Here is a 19,927-nt window from a genome sequence, read left to right as displayed (position 1 = left end):
GAAATGCACCCATTTGCAGGAAATGTAGTCTTGATTTTCAAAATGTTCTTTCAAGGCTTGCATGTCTACATTAAAACATTCTTCTTCATACTGCATTAATATATGCTACTTTTAAACTTTCATGCAGAGAAGGAAATCACAACTAAAAAAATCACTATTTTTTTTATACGGTGTTGTGGAAATGTTTGCCTTGGCATTTTGATGGTGTGGACGTGTGGCACCGAATGGAGATAAGCGTCTCAACAGATGTTACAATATTTGAACAATGATGACGAAAACTGTTTTCTCTGTCGTGTCCGTGTCGAAAATTGTTATGCGCTTATTTTTGTATTTGATTTTGTGCGTGGCATAGATTTGCCGTGCGCAGGACGTTTGAGCAGGCGCGCACCTTAGCGGCTGCGCTAGCATCACAGCTAACGTTAGCCATGCTGCTACCTCTCTGCTGGGAGAGGACGTATACGTATGTGACGTGTGTAAGAAGTTGCGCTTGCTGTCTGTGAGAAGGAGACAGAAGGAGTGGGAAGTGCCTGTAGTGCAATGCCAACAGCTAAAAGCAACTGCGTGAGAATCCATAGACCTGTGGATGTGTTGAAGGTGTGCTGGAAAATGCGGAACGGAAATAGGGAGCAGCAGAAAAGTGGAATGTATTATTTAAATCTGTGCGTTGGAAAACACGGACCGGAGTTTTTTTAAAACTGGATCTGGATCAGCATTTTCCCATGCCTTGCCGATACGCATTTTTTGGCAAATATCGGCGGCCGATCCGATCCAAATATCGGATTGGGACATCCCTAATTTGAATGACTCTTACCATAATATGTTACGTTAACATACCAGGCACGTTCTCAGTTGGTTATTTATGCCAGATATAACGTACACTTATTCAGCCTGTTCACTATTCTTTATTTATTTTAAATTGCCTTTCAAATGTCTATTCTTGGTGTTGGGTTTTACCAAATAAATTTCCCCCAAAAATGCGACTTATACTCTAGTGCGACTTATGTTTTTTTCCTTCCTTATTATGCATTTTCGGCCGGTGCGATTTATACTCCGGAGCGACTTATAATTCGAAAAATACGGTACACAATTCCGCCAACAATACTTTTACATTTCATGACCTGAATTAGGGCTGGGCGATATGGACCAAAACTGATATCATGGTATTTTTAGTCCGAATGGCAGTATACAGTATATACCGGTATCCGAAAAAACGTCCAAAGTGTTTAAGGTTGCCTATGTGTTTTATGGCCATACTTTCCAACCCTCCCGATTTACCCGGGAGACTCCCAAAATTCAGCGCCTCTCCAGAAAACCTCCCGGGACAAATTTTCTCCCGATTTTCTCCTGATTTCCAGCCGGAGCTGGAGGGGGCGTGGCAGTATCGGCCACTAGATGGGACGTACTATGTTTTTTGGATGGAGTGGCGCAGTTGGGAGAGTGGCTGTGCCAGCAACCTGAGGGTTCCTGGTTCAATCCCCACCTTCTACCATCCTAGTCACATCCATTGTGTCCTTGAGCAAGACACTACACCCTTTATTTTAAATTGCCTTTCAAATGTCTATTCTTGGTGTTGGGTTTTACCAAATAAATTTCCCCAAAAAATGCGACTTATACTCTAGTGCGACTTATGTTTTTTTCCTTCTTTATTATGCATTTTCGGCCGGTGCTATTTATACTCCGGAGCGACTAATAATCCGGAAAATACGGTACACAATTCCGCCAAGAATACTTTATTTACATTTCATGACCTGAATTACGTCTGGGCGATATGGACCAAAACTGATATCATGGTATTTTTAGTCCGAATGGCAGTATACAGTATATACACACACCGGTATCCGAAAAAACGTCCAAAGTGTTTAAGGTTGCCTATGTGTTTTATGGCCATACTTTCCAACCCTCCCGATTTAGACTCCCAAAATTCAGCGCCTCTCTCGAAAACCTCCCGGGACAAATTTTCTCCCGATTTCCAGCCGGAGCTGGAGGCCACGCCCTCTCCAGCTCCACGCGGACAAGGAAGATACAGCAATGGCGACGCCGACGACGAGTAAGATGAAGAAATACGCTTGTAAGTTCCAAAACGAATGTAAATAAGAATTTCAGTTTTTTAAGGGGAAAGGGTATGCTGCCTGTAAATTATGTAGAACATACTTCTCCATTGAACACGGTGGCCGAACGGATATACTCAGTCATGAACGTGGTGTCCCAGCCCAGTATTATGGGCCACCTCACTAAATGGAGACCCGATGGTGTAACATATGCCGAGACAAAGATGGCTATACTGATAGCTGGAAGCAACATCCCGTTCTCATTTGCGGAGGTCTTCAACAAATCCGTGAAGGATATGTTCCCGGATTCAGAGATCGCTCGCCAGTACGCAAATGGCAGGACAAAGGCTACTCAAATAGTGAAAGGTAAGTGTTTTTTTTTTTTTTTTAGTAAGCAAGCAGCAAGCACAGTACAGTTAGTAGAACAACTGTGTTTTCATTAATGTGCATTTAGTATGTATGCAGTATATAAGGCTGTACTTCTGGCTGCAAAGCATTGCACTTTCAAGTACAACAATGAGTAGATGAGTGTTATGTGTGTGTATATGTGTAAATAAATGAACACTGAAATTCAAGTATTTATTTTATTATATATATATATATATATATATATATAATAAAATAAATATATATATAGCTAGAATTCACTGAAAGTCAAGTATTTCTTATCTATATATCTCATATATACACACATACATATATATATATATATATATATACACATATATATATATATACACACATACATATATATATATATATATATATATATACACATATATATATATATATAGCTAGAATTCACTGAAAGTCAAGTATTTCTTTATATATATATGAAATACTTGACTTTTGGTGAATTTATTATTATTATTATTATTCTAGCTGTAAATATACTCCTCCCCTTTTAACCACGCCCCCGCCCCACCCCCCAATCTCCCGAATTCGGAGGTCTCAAGATTGGCAAGTATGTTTATTGCTAGATAATAAAGTTGAGTCCTCCAATTATGTTTGTTGTTTATTCTTATGAAGTAATTAAGCTACTATGTCAAAGCAGTTTTGGTTAATCTGTTCATTAACATTCGGTTTATAGCCTGACGCTAAGGAGCCTCTACTCGCCTCTAACCGCTGACTGCTCAATTTAAAACTACTTTTCAGCCACCCCAGCCGCTAAACTAGTTCTGTACGCGCAGGCTATGGGGGGAGGCACTTTCAAGCTGAAGAGTAGCTAAGTATTTGACACCGAGCAAGCAGCAGAGAGGAGCTTTTGCGAGCTTCCGTGCTAAGTCTCTAACAGAAGTGAACAACATAAACGGATGACATCAGTAATAAAGACAAAACAAGCAGAGAGAGCTTCTCAAGCAAACTGATGTGTAAATAAAGCTGCAGTCACTCACCAAATAGCCAAATACAGTCGCTGACCAAAGCATTGAGCCAAAGAGCCAACTGCTATATTGACATATTGAGCTGGTGAGCTGTTGCGTCGCCTCGGAGTTGTTAAAAGTTAATTTTAGATTATAAATCATGCCTCTCACCTGGATAGTACAAGGATGTTGCCATAAACCGAGAAGTTGGTCAACTTTGACAACCAACTCATACCCAATGAGGGCAAGAAAGACAAAAACGCTCAATCTGCGTGAGGATTATGATTAATTCTTCATCTAAACATCCCATCAGTCGGCATCCCAGTGAGAGCAGACATTGTACAGTAAGTGATTGTTCTTGTTTCGCAATACTGCTACTTGATGCTTATGGAGTCACTAAAGCTGGATCAGTTTATCACTCAGCTTCTGAAACGTGTAGATCAAAAGCTTATAGCATAAAGCTTATGCTCAAAAATTGTATTCAATGATTTTAGCGCAGCATTTAACACTGCCACCCCACTCGTTTTTAGAAAAATTGAGACTTGAATGTCAACACTCCCCTGATTAAATGGTTTTATTCTTTGACTGCACACAGCAAGAGAAGTTTAATCAGACGCTGTCAGACATCAAAACAGTCATAGAAGGCGGTGTACTATCCTTTTCACACTTTATACTAATGACTGTAGGCAAGTACATCCTAATAATTCCATTTTTAAATTTGCAGATGACAACAGTAACTGTGAGTCTTCTGCGTTAGGACATGAACCTTTTTACATACCACAATGAGATCGTAGATCTGGGGAGATATATTTGTACCAAGTGTACAGTATACCAAAGAAAGTTGCTTTATTCAGTACATTGCTGACTTGTTATGCCCCTTCTCTTCAGGGCGCAGCCTCCGGTCTTCAGGCCAGGGTCTTCTAAAGATCCCAAAAACTTGTTTTAAAACCCGTGGAGACCTGGCATTCCAGGCTATAGCTCCCAGACTCTGGAACAATTTGCACCAGTCCCTCCGTGATCTTGACTGTGTTGACACTTAAGAAACATTTAAAAACATATTTTTAGTCAGGCTTTTAGTTAATGCACCTTTTAACTATCAATTTTAATCCACTTTATATTATTTTTATTGTTGTTTTGATTGAATCGTTGATTTACTTCACCTATATTTTGTATAGCGCTTTGTGATTTTATCTGTGAAAAGCTCTTCATAAATACAATTGACTTATTACCAACTGTAAGGCCATTTTAGCCAAATCGAAAGTGAAATTATGAGTGGTGTGATTACCTTTTCCCTAAGGGTGTAACGGTACGTGTATTTGTATTGAACCGTTTCGGTACGGGGGGTTCGGTTCGGAACGGAGGTGCACCAAACGAGTTTCCACACGGACATATTGAGTAGCGCACCGCACATTGTGTAAACAATGCACACCGAGGCACAACACACAGCATGCTAGCAATGACCGGGCTACTACAACATGCAAAAGCCAGAGCTGGAAGACCCTCCTTCCTTGTTAAGATCTCCCGTTTGGGAACATTTCGGCTTTGCGGTGCGATAAAACAATGGATAACATCTTCAAAGAAGAGAAAGACGAGCGTCGTGCAAACACCGCATTCAAGCAGCCTCTCCTCGGCGAGTCAGGCAGGGCTAAAGCAATAACAAATGCCGTTGGTGTTTTAATAGCATCAGATTTAAGACCATATTGCATTAAAAACTAGATTTTGACCCACTTCTATGGTGGAAGAACAATGAGCCCATATATCCTCTTACTACCTCGCCATACCTGCTACCTCCGTGCCCAGCCAAAGGGTATTTTCCACAGCTGGAGATATTTTAACTGCAAGCAGGTCTGCTCTTTCTGCAGACAATGTGGATAAACTGATTTTTCTGGCAAAAAACATGAAAATTGAGTGAAAGTCACCAGGGTTAAAGGCTGGGGGGCAAAAGAAAAGTTAATCTGAGGCTGAGTTGACTTGAAACTGTTTAATGTTGCACTTTTTGTATGTAGAAGAAAAGTTTTGTCATTTTATTTAATCTGAGCAACAACTTGAAGCAGTTTATTGTCGCACTTTGTGTAAATGTTGCACTTTATATGTGGAAAGGTTTTGTTAAGAAACCAATTCTGAGCCTTATCTTATTTAGTTTTTATTTTATACATGTTGACTGCATTAACCCTGGCAATCGACCCTGTGTGTATATGTATGTTATTGTTATGCTTAGCATTCATGACTGCCTGCTGTTGCACTGATCAGCCTAGTGGTGGCTCACATCTATCACACACACAGAGCTATTTTAAAGCAATGTTAAAAAGGATAAAGCCATTGTTTACAAATTTTGGTAAATAACCAGAAAATGTATATTTTGTTGTTTTCTTACTGTACCGAAAATGAACCGAACTGTGACCTTTAAACCGAGGTACGTACCGAACCGGCATTTTTGCGTACCGTTACACAATTACTTTTCCCATATCTTGTCTATACAGGATTGATTGTTTTTTTTTTTGTTTGTTTTTGTTTTTTAAATGTGACTCACGTTAAAGTACTGGCATAAATCTGTTGATTTAATAGTTGCAAATTGGCCCTGTATATGTATGTTATAACATATGGAAATATTTTTTCCTAGCACTTTATTGACACAAGACTTGTGTATGTTCAATGGCCTCAGTGTGGATGTAAATGATACGGGTCTTACGTTGCCGACGTAGACAGATCTGTTGTCTGCATCTATCCTCTCCTCGGGTGTCATGTTGTAGAACGGCCCTGCGGCAGAAACAAAAATGGTTGACATGCTGCAACAGTCATTACTCGGGGGTGTCGTTCCAGGTCAACCGAATCATGACTTGAGTCTGTGTTTCGAACATTGGAAGGATCAAACGAGGGGGTTCTGTCTCGATTATGAGAAGGCAAGGGAAGTTGAGTGAGTGAGAGGGGAGCAGAGAAGCAGAAAATAGCATCAGCCGACAAAAACGGGAGCCTTCTGCGTCGTCTCATTGGGCAGCGATGAGGCAGATGAAGAGTCCCAGGTGTTAGCCACATGGTGACCCGGCAAGTTCACCTGGCTCCAGGCTGCAGTGCCGCACACCTGCCCCAAAACATGTTGACGCTTCCACAATGTGTACTTAGTACTGCTAGCGCACATCAAACCCCAGGTTGTCTCACCAGGCCGGGGGCTGCTGGTCAGGATCTGCATCTCCTCTGCATCACACCTGTCCTCTTCCTCCTCTTCCTCTTTCAGTCGTTCAGTCTCTTCTTCCATCTCCAGCTCTTGAACTCTGGCTTTGATGGCTGCCAGCTCCTGTCATACACAAACAACCTCCGTTTAACATCCCAGGGGGAACAGTGCGAGGGCAAGACGACCTAACCATCCACAGACATCATGGTTAAAAACGAGCATACAGTGGAATCTCGATTTACGAACTTTTCGATCTAGCCAAATGTGCCTGTGTGTGTGAATTAGGGCTGGGCGATATATCGAATATACTCGATATATCGCGGGTTTGTCTCTGTGCGATATAGAAAATGACTATATCGTGATATTCGAGTACCGTATTTTTCGGAGTATAAGTCGCTCTGGAGCATAAGTCGCACCGGCTGAAAATGCATAATAAAGAAGGAAAAAAACTCTAGTCGCACTGTTATAAGTCGCATTTTTTGGGGAAATTTGATAAAACCCAACACCAAGAATAGACATTTGAAAGGCAATTTAAAATAAATAAAGAATAGTGAACAACAGGCTGAATAAGTGTACGTTATATGAGGCATAAATAACCAACTGAGAACGTGCCTGGTATGTTAACGTAACATATTATGGTAAGAGTCATTCAAATAACTATAACATACAGAACATGCTATACGTTTACTAGGGGTGTAACGGTACACAAAAATGTCGGTTTGGTACGTACCTCGGTTTAGAGGTCACGGTTCGGTTCATTTTCGGTACAGTAAGAAAACAAAATATACATTTTTTGGTTATTTATTTACCAAATTTGCAAAATCTTCCACCAAAAATATTTTTCTTAGTGGAATATTTGATGTGAAGTAATCGGAACCTTGGATAGGTCAATAATTCATAACAACATTGATTTTGATTCAATATTATGTTTTGAGCAATGACAGTTTGAAAAAAAAAAAAAACAGCTTTGTTTTATTAGTCAACATTGCAACTTTTTCTAAATTACATTTAACCTTTAAGCTTTTTTATTTCACTTTTGTTATGTTTTTATTTATTTTAATAGTATTTTTAGAATGTGTCGTGGGCCTTTAAAACATTAGCTGTGGGCTGCAAATGGCCTCCGGGGCACACTTTTGACACCCCTGCTATAGATAATAAAAAAACAAAATCTGATAAGTGCTCTCTCTGTCTCTCCCCCTCCCTCACGAATGCTGCTGCGCGCACAATTTGTTCTTAACTCTGAACGTACATTGTTAATACACGCAACCATAGCTCGGGGTGCCGGACATTTGGGGCCCCGCAGGACCTATCCCGGTCGCGATCGGTTTCGCCGGACATGTCCTCTTTTGCTGGCGGCTAACGGGCTGGGATAGACTGGCCGTGCGTCCTCTTTTCGCCGGGCGTGTCTTCTTTTGCGGGGCTGTCGGGGCGGGTTTTTTTGGATGCCTCAGATGTCCGGCATTTTGAGTATTGTTTACACAACGTGCAGTACGCTACCCCCCGTACTGAAACGGTTCGATAAAATACCCGTACCGTTACACCCCTAACGTTTACCAAACAATCTGTCACTCCTAATCGCTAAATCCGATGAAATCCTATACGTCTAGTCTCTTACGTGAATGAGCTAAATATTATTATTTGATATTTTACGGTAATGTGTTAATAATTTCACACATAAGCATACCTGCCAACTTTTGAAATCAGAAAAACCTAGTAGCCAGGGTCCAGGGGCCGCAGGCCCCGGTAGGTCCAGGACAAAGTCCTGGTGGGGGGTTCAGGCTTCGCCCCCCGACGCAAAATGATTATTAGCATTCAGACAGGTTAAAATGTTGCTAAAACCATCACTTTTCTATCAGTCACAGTGACTTTTCAAAACAAAAATATTACAGCAAAAATCATATGGGTTGATTGACATGTTTATTCTGTAAGCTAACTTCAATAGTTTGAAATTATTTTGACAGTTAATGCCAGTTATCCTGTCAACCTTTCACAAGACTTCAATTTGTTAATTGAAAATATAAACAGTATAAACACTTTTTACAGTAAACAAATGGTAAAACAGTACTAAACAATTCCATTAAAAAAAAAATTGGTGTCATTATTAACTTTCTGTCCAAGCTTGTATAATCTACTGCCTTGTTCAATTGTAAAAAATATTCTGTGCCTAAAATTCACATTTCTATCACAATTATCATACTGTAAACATGGCAAGCTAACTTCATTAAAATTAATAGTCCTGTCAATAGCATGGAATTACAATTCAAATGTAGTTTTTTTGTAAGCCTTTCAAAAGAATTCAAAATATGAAAAATTAATGAAAATTAATTTAAGCCATCAGACACTTGAAAAGTGGCACATCACATCTCTAATGTAATCATTTTAACTTTTCAACAGAAATAGCACTGCAAAAATATTAAGGACATACTTCTGTATTTTGGTAGTTATGCTCTCAACATTTAACAAGATTTCTTCAACTTGGACTTGAAAGCATAAATAGTATAAACACTTTTAACAGTATAACAGTACTAAACAATTCCAATAGATAACATTGGTGTCATTACCTTTTTGTGGCTAAAATCCGAAAAACGTTGAAAGTTTTCCACTTGTATCGCTAGCAACGGCATTAGACTTGTGTTTTTTTGTCCCAACGTGGTCTTTTACATCGCTAATTCCTCCGTGTCCGTTCGAAAAATCTTGTCTGCACAAGGTGCAATTCGCGTAGTTTTCACCCTTTTTGGAACGGATAATTATTGCTAGGGTTAATATGCTTTTGAATATTCTTCACGGAATGACTGCAGTTTTCTTTTCGGTTTAAGACTCGTTTGCGATTTTTCTCCGATTGATTCCATGATCGTTCGCCCGTTTGGAAACAATGGCAACAGGTGCCTCGTGCTTGGCAGCGGTGCTATAAATAGCCTCGCGCATGGCATTCGGAATGGCTCGATAGGAAGTTACGGGAAGCAGTGTCGATTGTCATTGTTCTTACGTGATTTCGTGAATAAAACTTTAAAAAAAAAAAAATTTTTAATTAATGAAAAAACGTATTTTTTATCACTGCAACCGTAACCCGGAATAGGTTGATGAAAACCGTACTAATTACGGGAAAACCGGAGTAGTTGGCAGGTATGCATAAGTCGCACTGCCGGCCAAACTTTGAAAAAAACTGCGACTTATAGTCCGAAAAATACGGTATACGTTCTCACGCAGTTGCTTTTAGCTGCGGGCATTACACTACAGGCTCTTCTCACTCTTTGTCTCTCCTTCTCACAGAGACATAAAACAAGAGCACCTCGTCACATACGTCACATACTGTCACGCGTGCAACGTCATACGCCCTCGCGGAGCAGGTAACGTTAGCTGTGATGCTAGCGGAGTGGTGCGAGTGGTAATACAAGAGAAAGAAGATGCCGCCGCCCCCCCCCCCCCCCCCCCTCTGTGCGTCGGTTGAGGTCGGCGGGGTTTGGTAGCGGGGGTGTATAATGTAGCCCGGAAGAGTTAGGCCTGCATGGGATTCTGGGTATTTGTTCTGTTGTCTTTATGTTGTGTTACGGTGCAGATGTTCTACCGAAATGTGTTTGTCATTCTTGTTTGGTGTGGTTTCAGTGTGGCGCATTATTAGTAAGAGTGTTAAAGTTTTTTATACCGCCACCGTCAGTGTAACCTGAGTGGTTGTTGAGCAAGTATGCCTTCTGTCACTTACGTGAGCAAGCAGAAACCCCATAAAACGTGTGGCTGGGCCGGCACGCTGGTTGTAGTGGGCGTTAAATGATGTACCATCACGGCACGTTCGAGAGAATAGTTGCCCTGAAATTCGTAGTCCGCCGGAAAAATCGGGAAGGTTGACAAGTATGACGCTGTCAAGCGCCATTCATATAAAACTCGCGGGCCGCGCTAACATTCAATTTTCATATTAAGGTGTGGGCCGCGTGTCTGAGACCCTTGGTTTATACATAGCAACAAAAAAAACTTTGTATGCAGAGTTATTTCATTTCAAATTTCAAAAGATTTTTGTGGCTCCCATTCTTTTCTTTAATTTGTGAACCTGGTCAAAATGGCTCTTTGACTGGTAAAGGTTGCCGACCCCTGAGCTAATGTAACGAAATTTTGTTCTTATCTGTACTGTAAAGTTCAAATTTGAATGACAATAAAAAGGAAGTCTAAGTCTAAGTCTAAGGTTGATTTACAGCCTGCTGATGGAGCAGTGTAATGTGTTCAACTGTGGATGAAAATCCTCAGTTTTAAAATGTCACCGACAGACGGCTATTTTGTGCTGTTTGACTAGAAGATGACTCGCACAGATTAAAAAAGGGCAACATTTTTCCTCAAAACCAATGAAATAACCAAGAGATTAAAATAATTTATCTTCCATAATAATGTCTTTATGTTGTGATACAAGACCAGTGTTCCCCAATACCGATTGCCTTCACTCACAAACACATGAGACTGGTTGTTAAAATCCCGTATCGTGACGCAGCTTTTAACGACCAGAGAATAATAATACATAGCAGGAGGCACAAGTGTTGCCAGCTTAGAGATTTTACGGCTTTATTTAGCAAGCATTAAGACCCTTCCAGGAGGAATGGGCGATAGAACGATAGATCAATTTCACAGAATAACTTTTCCTTGATAGAAAGACAATTTCAATATCAATTTGTCCATGTTCAAAGAACAACACTAGCCTGCTGAAGACGACTGCGGCGCCATGCAGCACAAAGATAGTCATGTGACCAAGGTGAAAAAGAGGTCTCACTCGGTCATGAGAATTGGCCAAGTGAAGTGTCTGATGTTATTAGTGGCTTTAAATATTGGGGACAGGACCCCAGTTATCCAACAAAAAGTGTAAAATGTTCATAATAAACGTAGACATGTCAGAAGTGTCGGCAGGGTCATGGAGGGTGCATGGGAGTTTGCCCAACCAGTCTACATGTGCTTGTGGACTTGGAGAAGGCATTCGACCGTGTCCCTCGGGAAGTCCTGTGGGGAGTGCTCAGAGAATATGGGGTATCGGACTTCCTGGTTGTGGCGGTCCGCTCCCTGTACGATCAGTGTCAGAGCTTGGTCCGCATTGCTGGCAGTAAGTCGGACACGTTTCCAGTGAGGGTTGGACTCCGCCAAGGCTGCCCTTTGTCACAGATTCTGTTCATAACTTTTATGGACAGAATTTCTAGGTGCAGTCAAGGCGTTGAGGGGATCTGGTTTGGTGGCTGCAGGATTAAGTCTCTGCTTTTTGCAGATGATGTGGTCCTGATGGCTTCATCTGGCCAGAGGATCTACAGCTCTCACTGGATCGGTTAGCAGCAGAGTGTGAAGCGACTGGGATGAGAATCAGCACCTCCAAGTCCAAGTCCATGGTTCTCGGCCGAAAAAGGGTGGAGTGCCATCTCCGGGTTGGGGAGGAGACCCTGCCCCAAGTGGAGGAGTTAAAGTACCTCGGGAAGGGAAGAGTGGATCGTGAGATCGACAGGCGGATCGGTGCGGCGTCTTCAGTAATGCGGACGCTGTATCGATCCGAAGTGGTGAAGAAGGAGCTAAGCCGGAAGGCAAAGCTCCCAATTTACCGGTCGATCTACGTTCCCATCCTCACCTATGGTCATGAGCTTTGGGTTATGACCGAAAGGATAAGATCACCGGTACAAGCGGCCGAAATTAGTTTCCTCCGCCGGGGTGGCGTGTCTCTCCCTTAGAGATAGGGTGAGAAGCTCTGCCATCCGGGGGGAGCTCAAAGTAAAGCCGCTGCTCCTCCACATGGAGGAGCCAGATGAGGTGGTTCGGGCATCTGGTCAGGATGCCACCCGAACGCCTCCCTTGGGAGGTGTTTAGGACACGTCCGACCGGTAGGAGGCCACGGGGAAGACCCAGGACACGTTGGGTAGACTATGTCTCCCAGCTGGCCTGGGAACGCTTCGGGATCCCACAGGAAGAGTTGGACGAAGTGGCTGAGGAGAGTCTGGGCTTCCCTGCTTAGGCTGCGGCCCCCGCGACCCGACCTCGGATAAGCGGAAGAAGATGGATGGATGGATGTCAGAAGTGAGTTGATGGTTTGTATAATCATGAATGTTTTAGCATATAGTCCATAATGCTTCTTTTTGTTAGCATAAAAACAATATTGCTATTATACAACTTGTTGTGTTTTGCCCAAGATACACTATATCATCATTATATAATTATATATTACATTTGTTTTTGTTTTTATTTCAAACAAACCTCTTATTTTTAAGGTGTGGCAGCACACCACGATGTAGGGCAAATCCTGACATAACATTTAAACATGACCAAAATAGTGACTTTATTTACTGTTTATTGTGATGCATATCGATAAGACTTACATTTGTTCCCCTCCTTAATTGCCTAGCTATTTAAAAAAAAGACGCGACAAATCATGGGACTTTTTCTGGTCCTACTGGATACTGATATAAAAGCACACATCGCTCTTCTCAACAAGCAGCGGGTGACAATAACTAAAACGATAGAACTTAATTTGTTTCTGAACTTATTTTATTTTGCTTTTAATGTTTCGTTTCTCCGGCAAATCATATCTATCAAATTAGCACACACAATCAATTTAAGTGGACCCCGGCTTAAACAAGTTGAAAAACTTATTCGGGTGTTACCATTTAGTGGTCAATTGTACAGAATATGTACTTCACTGTGCAACCTACTAATAAAAGTCTCAATCAATCAATCAAAAAGCTCAAATGCGTCATCAATATGGATGTAACAGTATTGTGTTTTCTAAATCCTTACAATACTGGTGTGACATGCAACGGTGTCATACAAAAACTTGGTGGGTGGAGTTTTTTTCTGTTGCTTCTCCATTGGCCGGTCTGAAAAACTACATCTCCCATAATCCAAAGCATGATGCGGGAGAAGTGTTTTCGCAGTAGATAAGATAAATTGTTTTTTTTAATGGACATTTCCTGAACATCTCACCAAAATCCATCCATACCTTTTTTAGTTCTATTGCTAATGTTAAACAGAAACAAACCCTGGCAAAAACATAGCTTTTTGGCGAAGGTAATAAATAGGGCTGCAACTACCGATTAATTTGATAATCGATTAATCTGTCGATTATTACTTCGATTAATCGATTAATAATCGGATAAAAGAGACAAACTACATTTCTATCCTATCCAGTATTTTATTGAAAAAAAACAGCATACTGGCGCCATACTTATTTTTGATTATTGTTTCTCAGCTGTGTGTACATGTTGCAGTTTATAAATAAAGGTTTATCAAAAAAATAAATAATTTAAAAAAAAGCCTCTGCGCATAGCATAGATCCAAGAATCGATGACTAAATTAATCGGCAACTATTTTTATAATTGATTTAATCGATTAGTTGTTGCAGCCCTAGTAATAAAGTATGCGTGCTAAAGCATTACCTTTGTTTCGAGCGTTTCCAAGGCGACACAAAGACGCACCGCCGCGAAGGGAAATCGTCCGGTGTGAGCGCGGACATTGCACATGGTGGGAAATATGAAAAGCTACTTAATAAACCATCACCCAGAAAATATATTTGCAGCCAGCGACATTTTTAAGACAAATTGTTATTTAACTTTTCATATAAAGAGCATTTTCCAAACAGATATAAAAGTTACAAATTTAACATTATTGTTTTACACTTGGATGTTTACATTAGCACTTTAAAATTTACTCAATTCTTCGCACCTAAAAATAGATGTTTGTAGTAAAAAATATGATTAGAACATTTGAGCTTTATATTTGTGTTTAATTACAGTAAGTGTGTTCATCCTAGACATTCCTACACCTACATTTTACACACTAGTATTTTAACCAAGTCTTTGTTTTTTGGGACAATACCACAATAATATTGTACTGTGGTCTTAATACTGTGACAATATCGTACGGTGAGATTTTGATATCATTACATTCCTAGTCATCAACATCCATTTTCACAATCTAACGGTAGTATTTTAAAAAAACTGTCGTCCGACAAATGTTTACCCTGTTTTTCGGACTATAAGTCGCAGTTTTTTTTCATAGTTTGGCCGGGGGTGCGACTTATGTGTGAAATTATCAACACATTACCGTAAAATATAAAATATTATTATTTAGCTCATTCACGTAAGAGACTAGACGTATAAGATTTCATGTGATTTAGCGATTAGGAGTGACAGATTGTTTGGTAAACGTATAGCATGTTCTATATGTTATAGTTATTTGAATGACTCTTACCATAATATGTTACGTTAACATAATAGGCACGTTCTCAGTTGGTTATTTATGCCTCATATAACGTACACTTATTCAGCCTGTTGTTCACTATTTTTTTATTTATTTAAAGTTGCCTTTCAAATGTCTATTCTTGGTGTTGGGTTTTATCAATTAAATTTCCCCCAAAAATGCGACTTATACTCCAGTGCGACTTATGTTTTTTTCCTTCTTTATTATGCATTTTCGGCCGGTGCGACTTATACTCCGGAGCGACTTATACTCCGAAAAATACGGTAATCGTAATATCAAGAAAGTATCGAGAATCATGGAAATTCATAAGTATCGACTACTGAAAGTCTGATATAGTGACAACACCAATTCTATTTTAGTTGACTTTTGAAAAATGCATATCTTGAAAATAAGCTATTTTTGACGTAAAGGAGAACTGCACTTTTTGGGGAGAATTTTACCTATACAAAATCATTCTGAAAGACCGGTCGACAGATGTATTTTTTATGCATTCTAACTCATAAAAAAACTTAAATAAAAGTCCGCTTACAGCTGAGCCGATGGGAGGTCCTCTATTACGCCCATAAAACCAATGAAAAACCATCCAAAAACCGCCAGCAATAATAACTAAATACAACATTTTGAGACTTGAATATTAACCAAGTATTAGCAATATTGGTATGATAAGCGCTAACGCAGACAATCTATTTTTAGTGGCACCATGAACACAGAGCGCTAACTAGCTTATGCTGCTATATTGACGTTCTAAATTGGTGAACATCAATATTATGTTCACAGTCTATATTTCTTGTTTAAAACTTAGCAATACTGTATATGATGCCTAGGGTTTAACTACAGCTGAATCTTTTTAGCACTCACCTTCTAAAACTTGTAGATCCTCTTTCTGTTCAGGTTCAAAAATATAAGGTTTTGGATTATCATTTGTCTCAAAGTAGTCTTTGTTGTCCCAAGTTATAACGCAACTTGATGAATATTCAGTCATATGCAGGTAGTTTTTCGGTAATTAAAAAATGTAACGGTATTACTAACTGTCGGGAATTTTACCGCAAATTATCATTAAACCGTTTACCGTTACATCCCCTCGTCTATTAACAAGTAAAAAGTCAAGGGCGGTCACGGCATGTTCTTGCCGCAAATGTCGGTACATTTTTTGGGGGCATTACGGCGAAAGACGAGGGCGGTCGAGGCTCTTGCCGTGGTTGCCGCGGTTAAATTCATAAGTCAAAACGCAACCTGATGAATATTCAGTCATATATAGTTTTTCGGTAATTAAAAAATTAAACGGTATTACTAACCGTCTGGAATTTTACCGCAAATAATTAGAGATGTCCGATAATGGCTTTTTTGCCGATATCCGATATTGTCCAACTCTTAATTACCGATTCCGATATCAATCCATAACGATATATACAGTCGTGGAATTAACACATTATTATGCCTAATTGTGTTGCGATGCCCCGCTGGATGCATTAAACAACGTAACAAGGTTTTCCAAAATAAATCAACTCAAGTTATGGAAAAAAATGCCAACATGGCACTGCCATATTTATTATTGAAGTCACAAAGTGCATTATTTTTTTTTAACATGCCTCAAAACAGCAGCTTGGAATTTGGGACATGCTCTCCCTGAGAGAGCATGAGGGGGTTGAGTTGGGCGGGGTAGAGTTGGGGGGGCCGATAAATGCTTTAAAATGTAATATCTGAAATTATCGGTATCGGTTTCAAAAAGTAAAATTTATGACTTTTTAGAACGCCGCTGTACGGAGTGGTACACGGACGTAGGGAGAAGTACAGAGCACCAATAAACCTTAAAGGCACTGCCTTTGCGTGCCGGCCCAATCACATAATATCTACGGCTTTTCACACACACAAGTGAATGCTTGGTCAACAGTCATACAGGCCACACAGAGGGTGGCCGTATAAACAACTTTAACACTGTTACAAATATGCACCACACTGTGAACCCACACCAAACAAGAATGACAAACACATTTCGGGAGAACATCCGCACCGTAACACAACAGAACAAATACCCAGATCCCCTTGCAGCACTAACTCTTCCGGGACGCTACAATATACACCCCCCACTACCTCTTAACCCCCCCCAACCTCCTCCTGCTCTCTTAGGAAGAGCATGTCCCAAATTCCAAGCTGCTGTTTTGAGGCATGTTAAAAAAAAAAAGCACTTTGTGACTTCAATAATAAAAATGGCTGTGCCATGTTGGCATTTTTTTTTCCATAACTTGAGTTGATTTATTTTGGAAAACCTTGTTACATTGTTTAATGCATCCAGCGGGGAATCACAACAAAATTAGGCATAGTGAATGTGTTGATTCCACGACTGTATATATTGGTATCGGTTGATATCGGAATCGGTAATTAAGAGTTGGACAATATCGGAATATCGGCAAAAAAAGCCATTATCGGACATCTCTAGTTAGGGTAGTGTATCTAAGGTGTAGGTACAGGGTTAGGGTTAGCACTACACTACACTAGTGTAGTGTACCTAAGGCAGTGGTTCTTAACTTGGGTTCGATCGAACCCTAGGGGTTCGGTGAGTCGGCCTCAGGGCTCCGGCAGAGGTCTAAACACACCCGACTCATCGTGTAAATACAAACTTCTCCTTATCGTCGTATTACGGATATGGCAACAGCTGACTGATTTGCAGGTGTGTCATTTGTTGTGAGTTTATGCACTGTGTTGGTTTTGTTCTTTGAACAAGGTGATGTTCATGCACGGTTCATTTTGTGCACCAGTAGTGATGGGTCCGGCAACATCGATGCATCGGCGCATGCGTCGAGCTCATAGAGCAAAACCCTGTGTCGGTGCGCGTACCGCTTTTAGAAAGTCACGTGACCGATCATGAGCTGTTTTGGTCACGTGACCGATACGCGAACTGTGTCGCACTACCGCCTCCTCTGTGCCCTGTGAGCGGGTCTTTTCTACAGCCGGAGAAATAATAACTAAGAAGAGACGACTTAAGTGTTGATAACAACCAAACTTAACCTCCCCCCTCTATATCCCACACCCCGGATTGTAAATAATGTAATTAATTAAATGTATATACTCTGATGATTAACTTGTGTGATGACTGTATTATGATGTTAGTATATATCTGTATCATGAATCAATTTAAGTGGACCCCGACTTAAACAAGTTGAAAAACTTATTCGGGTGTTAGCATTTAGTGGTCAATTGTACGGAATATGTACTTCACTGTGCAACCTACTAATAAAAGTCTCAATCAATCAATGAAAGAAATCGTCTAAAATTTAATACGTCGGAAAAACTAAATAAAAATGTGTAAAAAATTAATTTAAAAAAATCCCAGTCCACAAGCATCCTCATTCACAACACATTCTCTTAGATTTCCATGTTATGATACATGTTCACATTTTTTATTGACTGTATCTAAAAAAGATAAAAATATATTTTTATTCAAATGAAGATATGAAATAATCCTAAATGAAATATAATGACTTGGTTTATATTATTGTATATACTAGGTCATAAAATCAGTGTCAGTTGAGTCGGTCCATAGGTTGCCTGTAGGGATTTTTAATGTCCAGCAGATGTCAGTATTTAGTGACACAGTATCGACACAGTATCAATACAGTTTTGCAATGTGTCGAAACGCTTCATGACGCCTCATCAACCCATCACTATGCACCAGTAAAAAAAAACATGGTAACACTTTAGTATGGGGAACATATTCACCATTAATTAGTTGCTTATAACATGCAAATTAGTAACATATTGGCTCTTAACTAGTCATTAAGTACTTAATAATGCCTTATTCGGCATGGCATTATTATAACCCTAACCCTCTAACCCTGACCCTAACCAAATAACTCTAAATTAAGTCTTTATAACTTAGAATATGTTCCCCATACTATAGTTTATTATTCTTCGGTCAATGGTCAACAAAATAAACAAACAGTTGTACATTCATAGATTGAAAATGAAAATATTGCAGACCGAAAGGGTTTAGGCTGAAGTTGAACACTTATTGCGCCTAACCCTATAAACAATGTCAAGTACAAGATGAACTTCCGAAAATTATGAAATGTCTTTTGTACAACATATTATAAATACACATTATACACAATATGAACACTGTTCAATTATATACACAGTAAAGGCATGTGAAATATCCTTGTACACGTGTTAAACCTTTGTACCAATTTATATACTATATACAAACAATTATACTTCCATTATTATTTATATCCCACATTTAGTATTTTAATTAACATTGATCATAGTATTAACTACTGTGTTGATTCAAGAGTGATATATTTTTTCAAGACATTGGTCTTAAAGTGTTTTTTAAATGTGTGAATGGAACTGGAACATACTAAAGTGTTAGCAAAAACATAACTTTGAATTAAAAAATAAAAAAACATTTTATTTTTCACTAAAGAAGGGTTCGGTGAATGCACATATGAAACTGGTGGGGTTCGGTACCTCCAACAAGGTTAAGAACCACTGGTCTAACGGAACGCCCAGTGGGGGTGTATCAACCCCTTCATTTTCTACCGCTTGTCCCTTTTGGGTTCGCGGGGGGGGTCCCTTCAAAATATGTTACACAAATGTAAGATGTAAGGTCTGGTGAGCTTGCTCCATAATAACACGGTAAAAGACGGTAATGATGCCTTCGAGCGGTGCTAGAAGAGACCGAGGTAACGGTGTGGCCCAACCCTTTCATTTGTTATCCATTCAGCTGTGATTTGAACAAAAAAGCGCTACAATCTTAACCACGATTTCCGTTTAAAAGCTCAGCTTTAACGTCGGACTAAACGCGAATGTTATGAATGCGGGCAACAAGACAAGGTAAAGCCGGTACGTGTTCGGCATAGCGGCATGCTCGCTATCACGGCCCCGGGGGCTCTGTTCCTGCTCGACGGCCGACGGACGCTCCTTCGCGCCGCCGAAAGACGACGAAGCCACTCACCGGGTCCTCGGCGAGATGCTGTCCCATGGACTGGCCATGCATGAAGGCGTATTCCATATGATTGTCCGCCATGCTCACTGCTTAAACATGGCATCAGCAGAGGAGACTCGCTCTAGCCTTTTTTTTGTGTGTGCTAGCACGCCGCAAATAGCAACCCGGAAGCAGAAGGTGCGCTGCGCGTGAAGTCACG

At 40.2% G+C, this 19,927-nt stretch overlaps 1 protein-coding gene across 1 annotated transcript in view; it reads right to left on the bottom strand.

Moving 5' to 3' along the window:
• The window catches only part of pabpn1l (PABPN1 like, cytoplasmic), a 27,964-nt gene extending 8,037 nt beyond the window's left edge, over positions 1–19,927 (bottom strand). Inside the window, exons 1-3 of the mRNA XM_061974763.2 lie at positions 19,738–19,927; positions 6,566–6,701; positions 6,099–6,166 (exon numbers count right to left, since the gene is read on the bottom strand). Of these exons, the coding sequence (XP_061830747.1) occupies positions 6,099–6,166; positions 6,566–6,701; positions 19,738–19,809 (276 nt within the window). The 5' untranslated portion in view covers positions 19,810–19,927. The remainder of the gene's footprint in view (positions 1–6,098; positions 6,167–6,565; positions 6,702–19,737) is intronic.

The sequence above is a fragment of the Nerophis lumbriciformis genome, linkage group LG15, assembly GCF_033978685.3.
Source record: "Nerophis lumbriciformis linkage group LG15, RoL_Nlum_v2.1, whole genome shotgun sequence".
In the NCBI taxonomy this organism is placed as follows: Eukaryota; Metazoa; Chordata; class Actinopteri; order Syngnathiformes; family Syngnathidae; genus Nerophis; species Nerophis lumbriciformis.
This window is presented reverse-complemented; position numbering and strand designations above follow the sequence as displayed.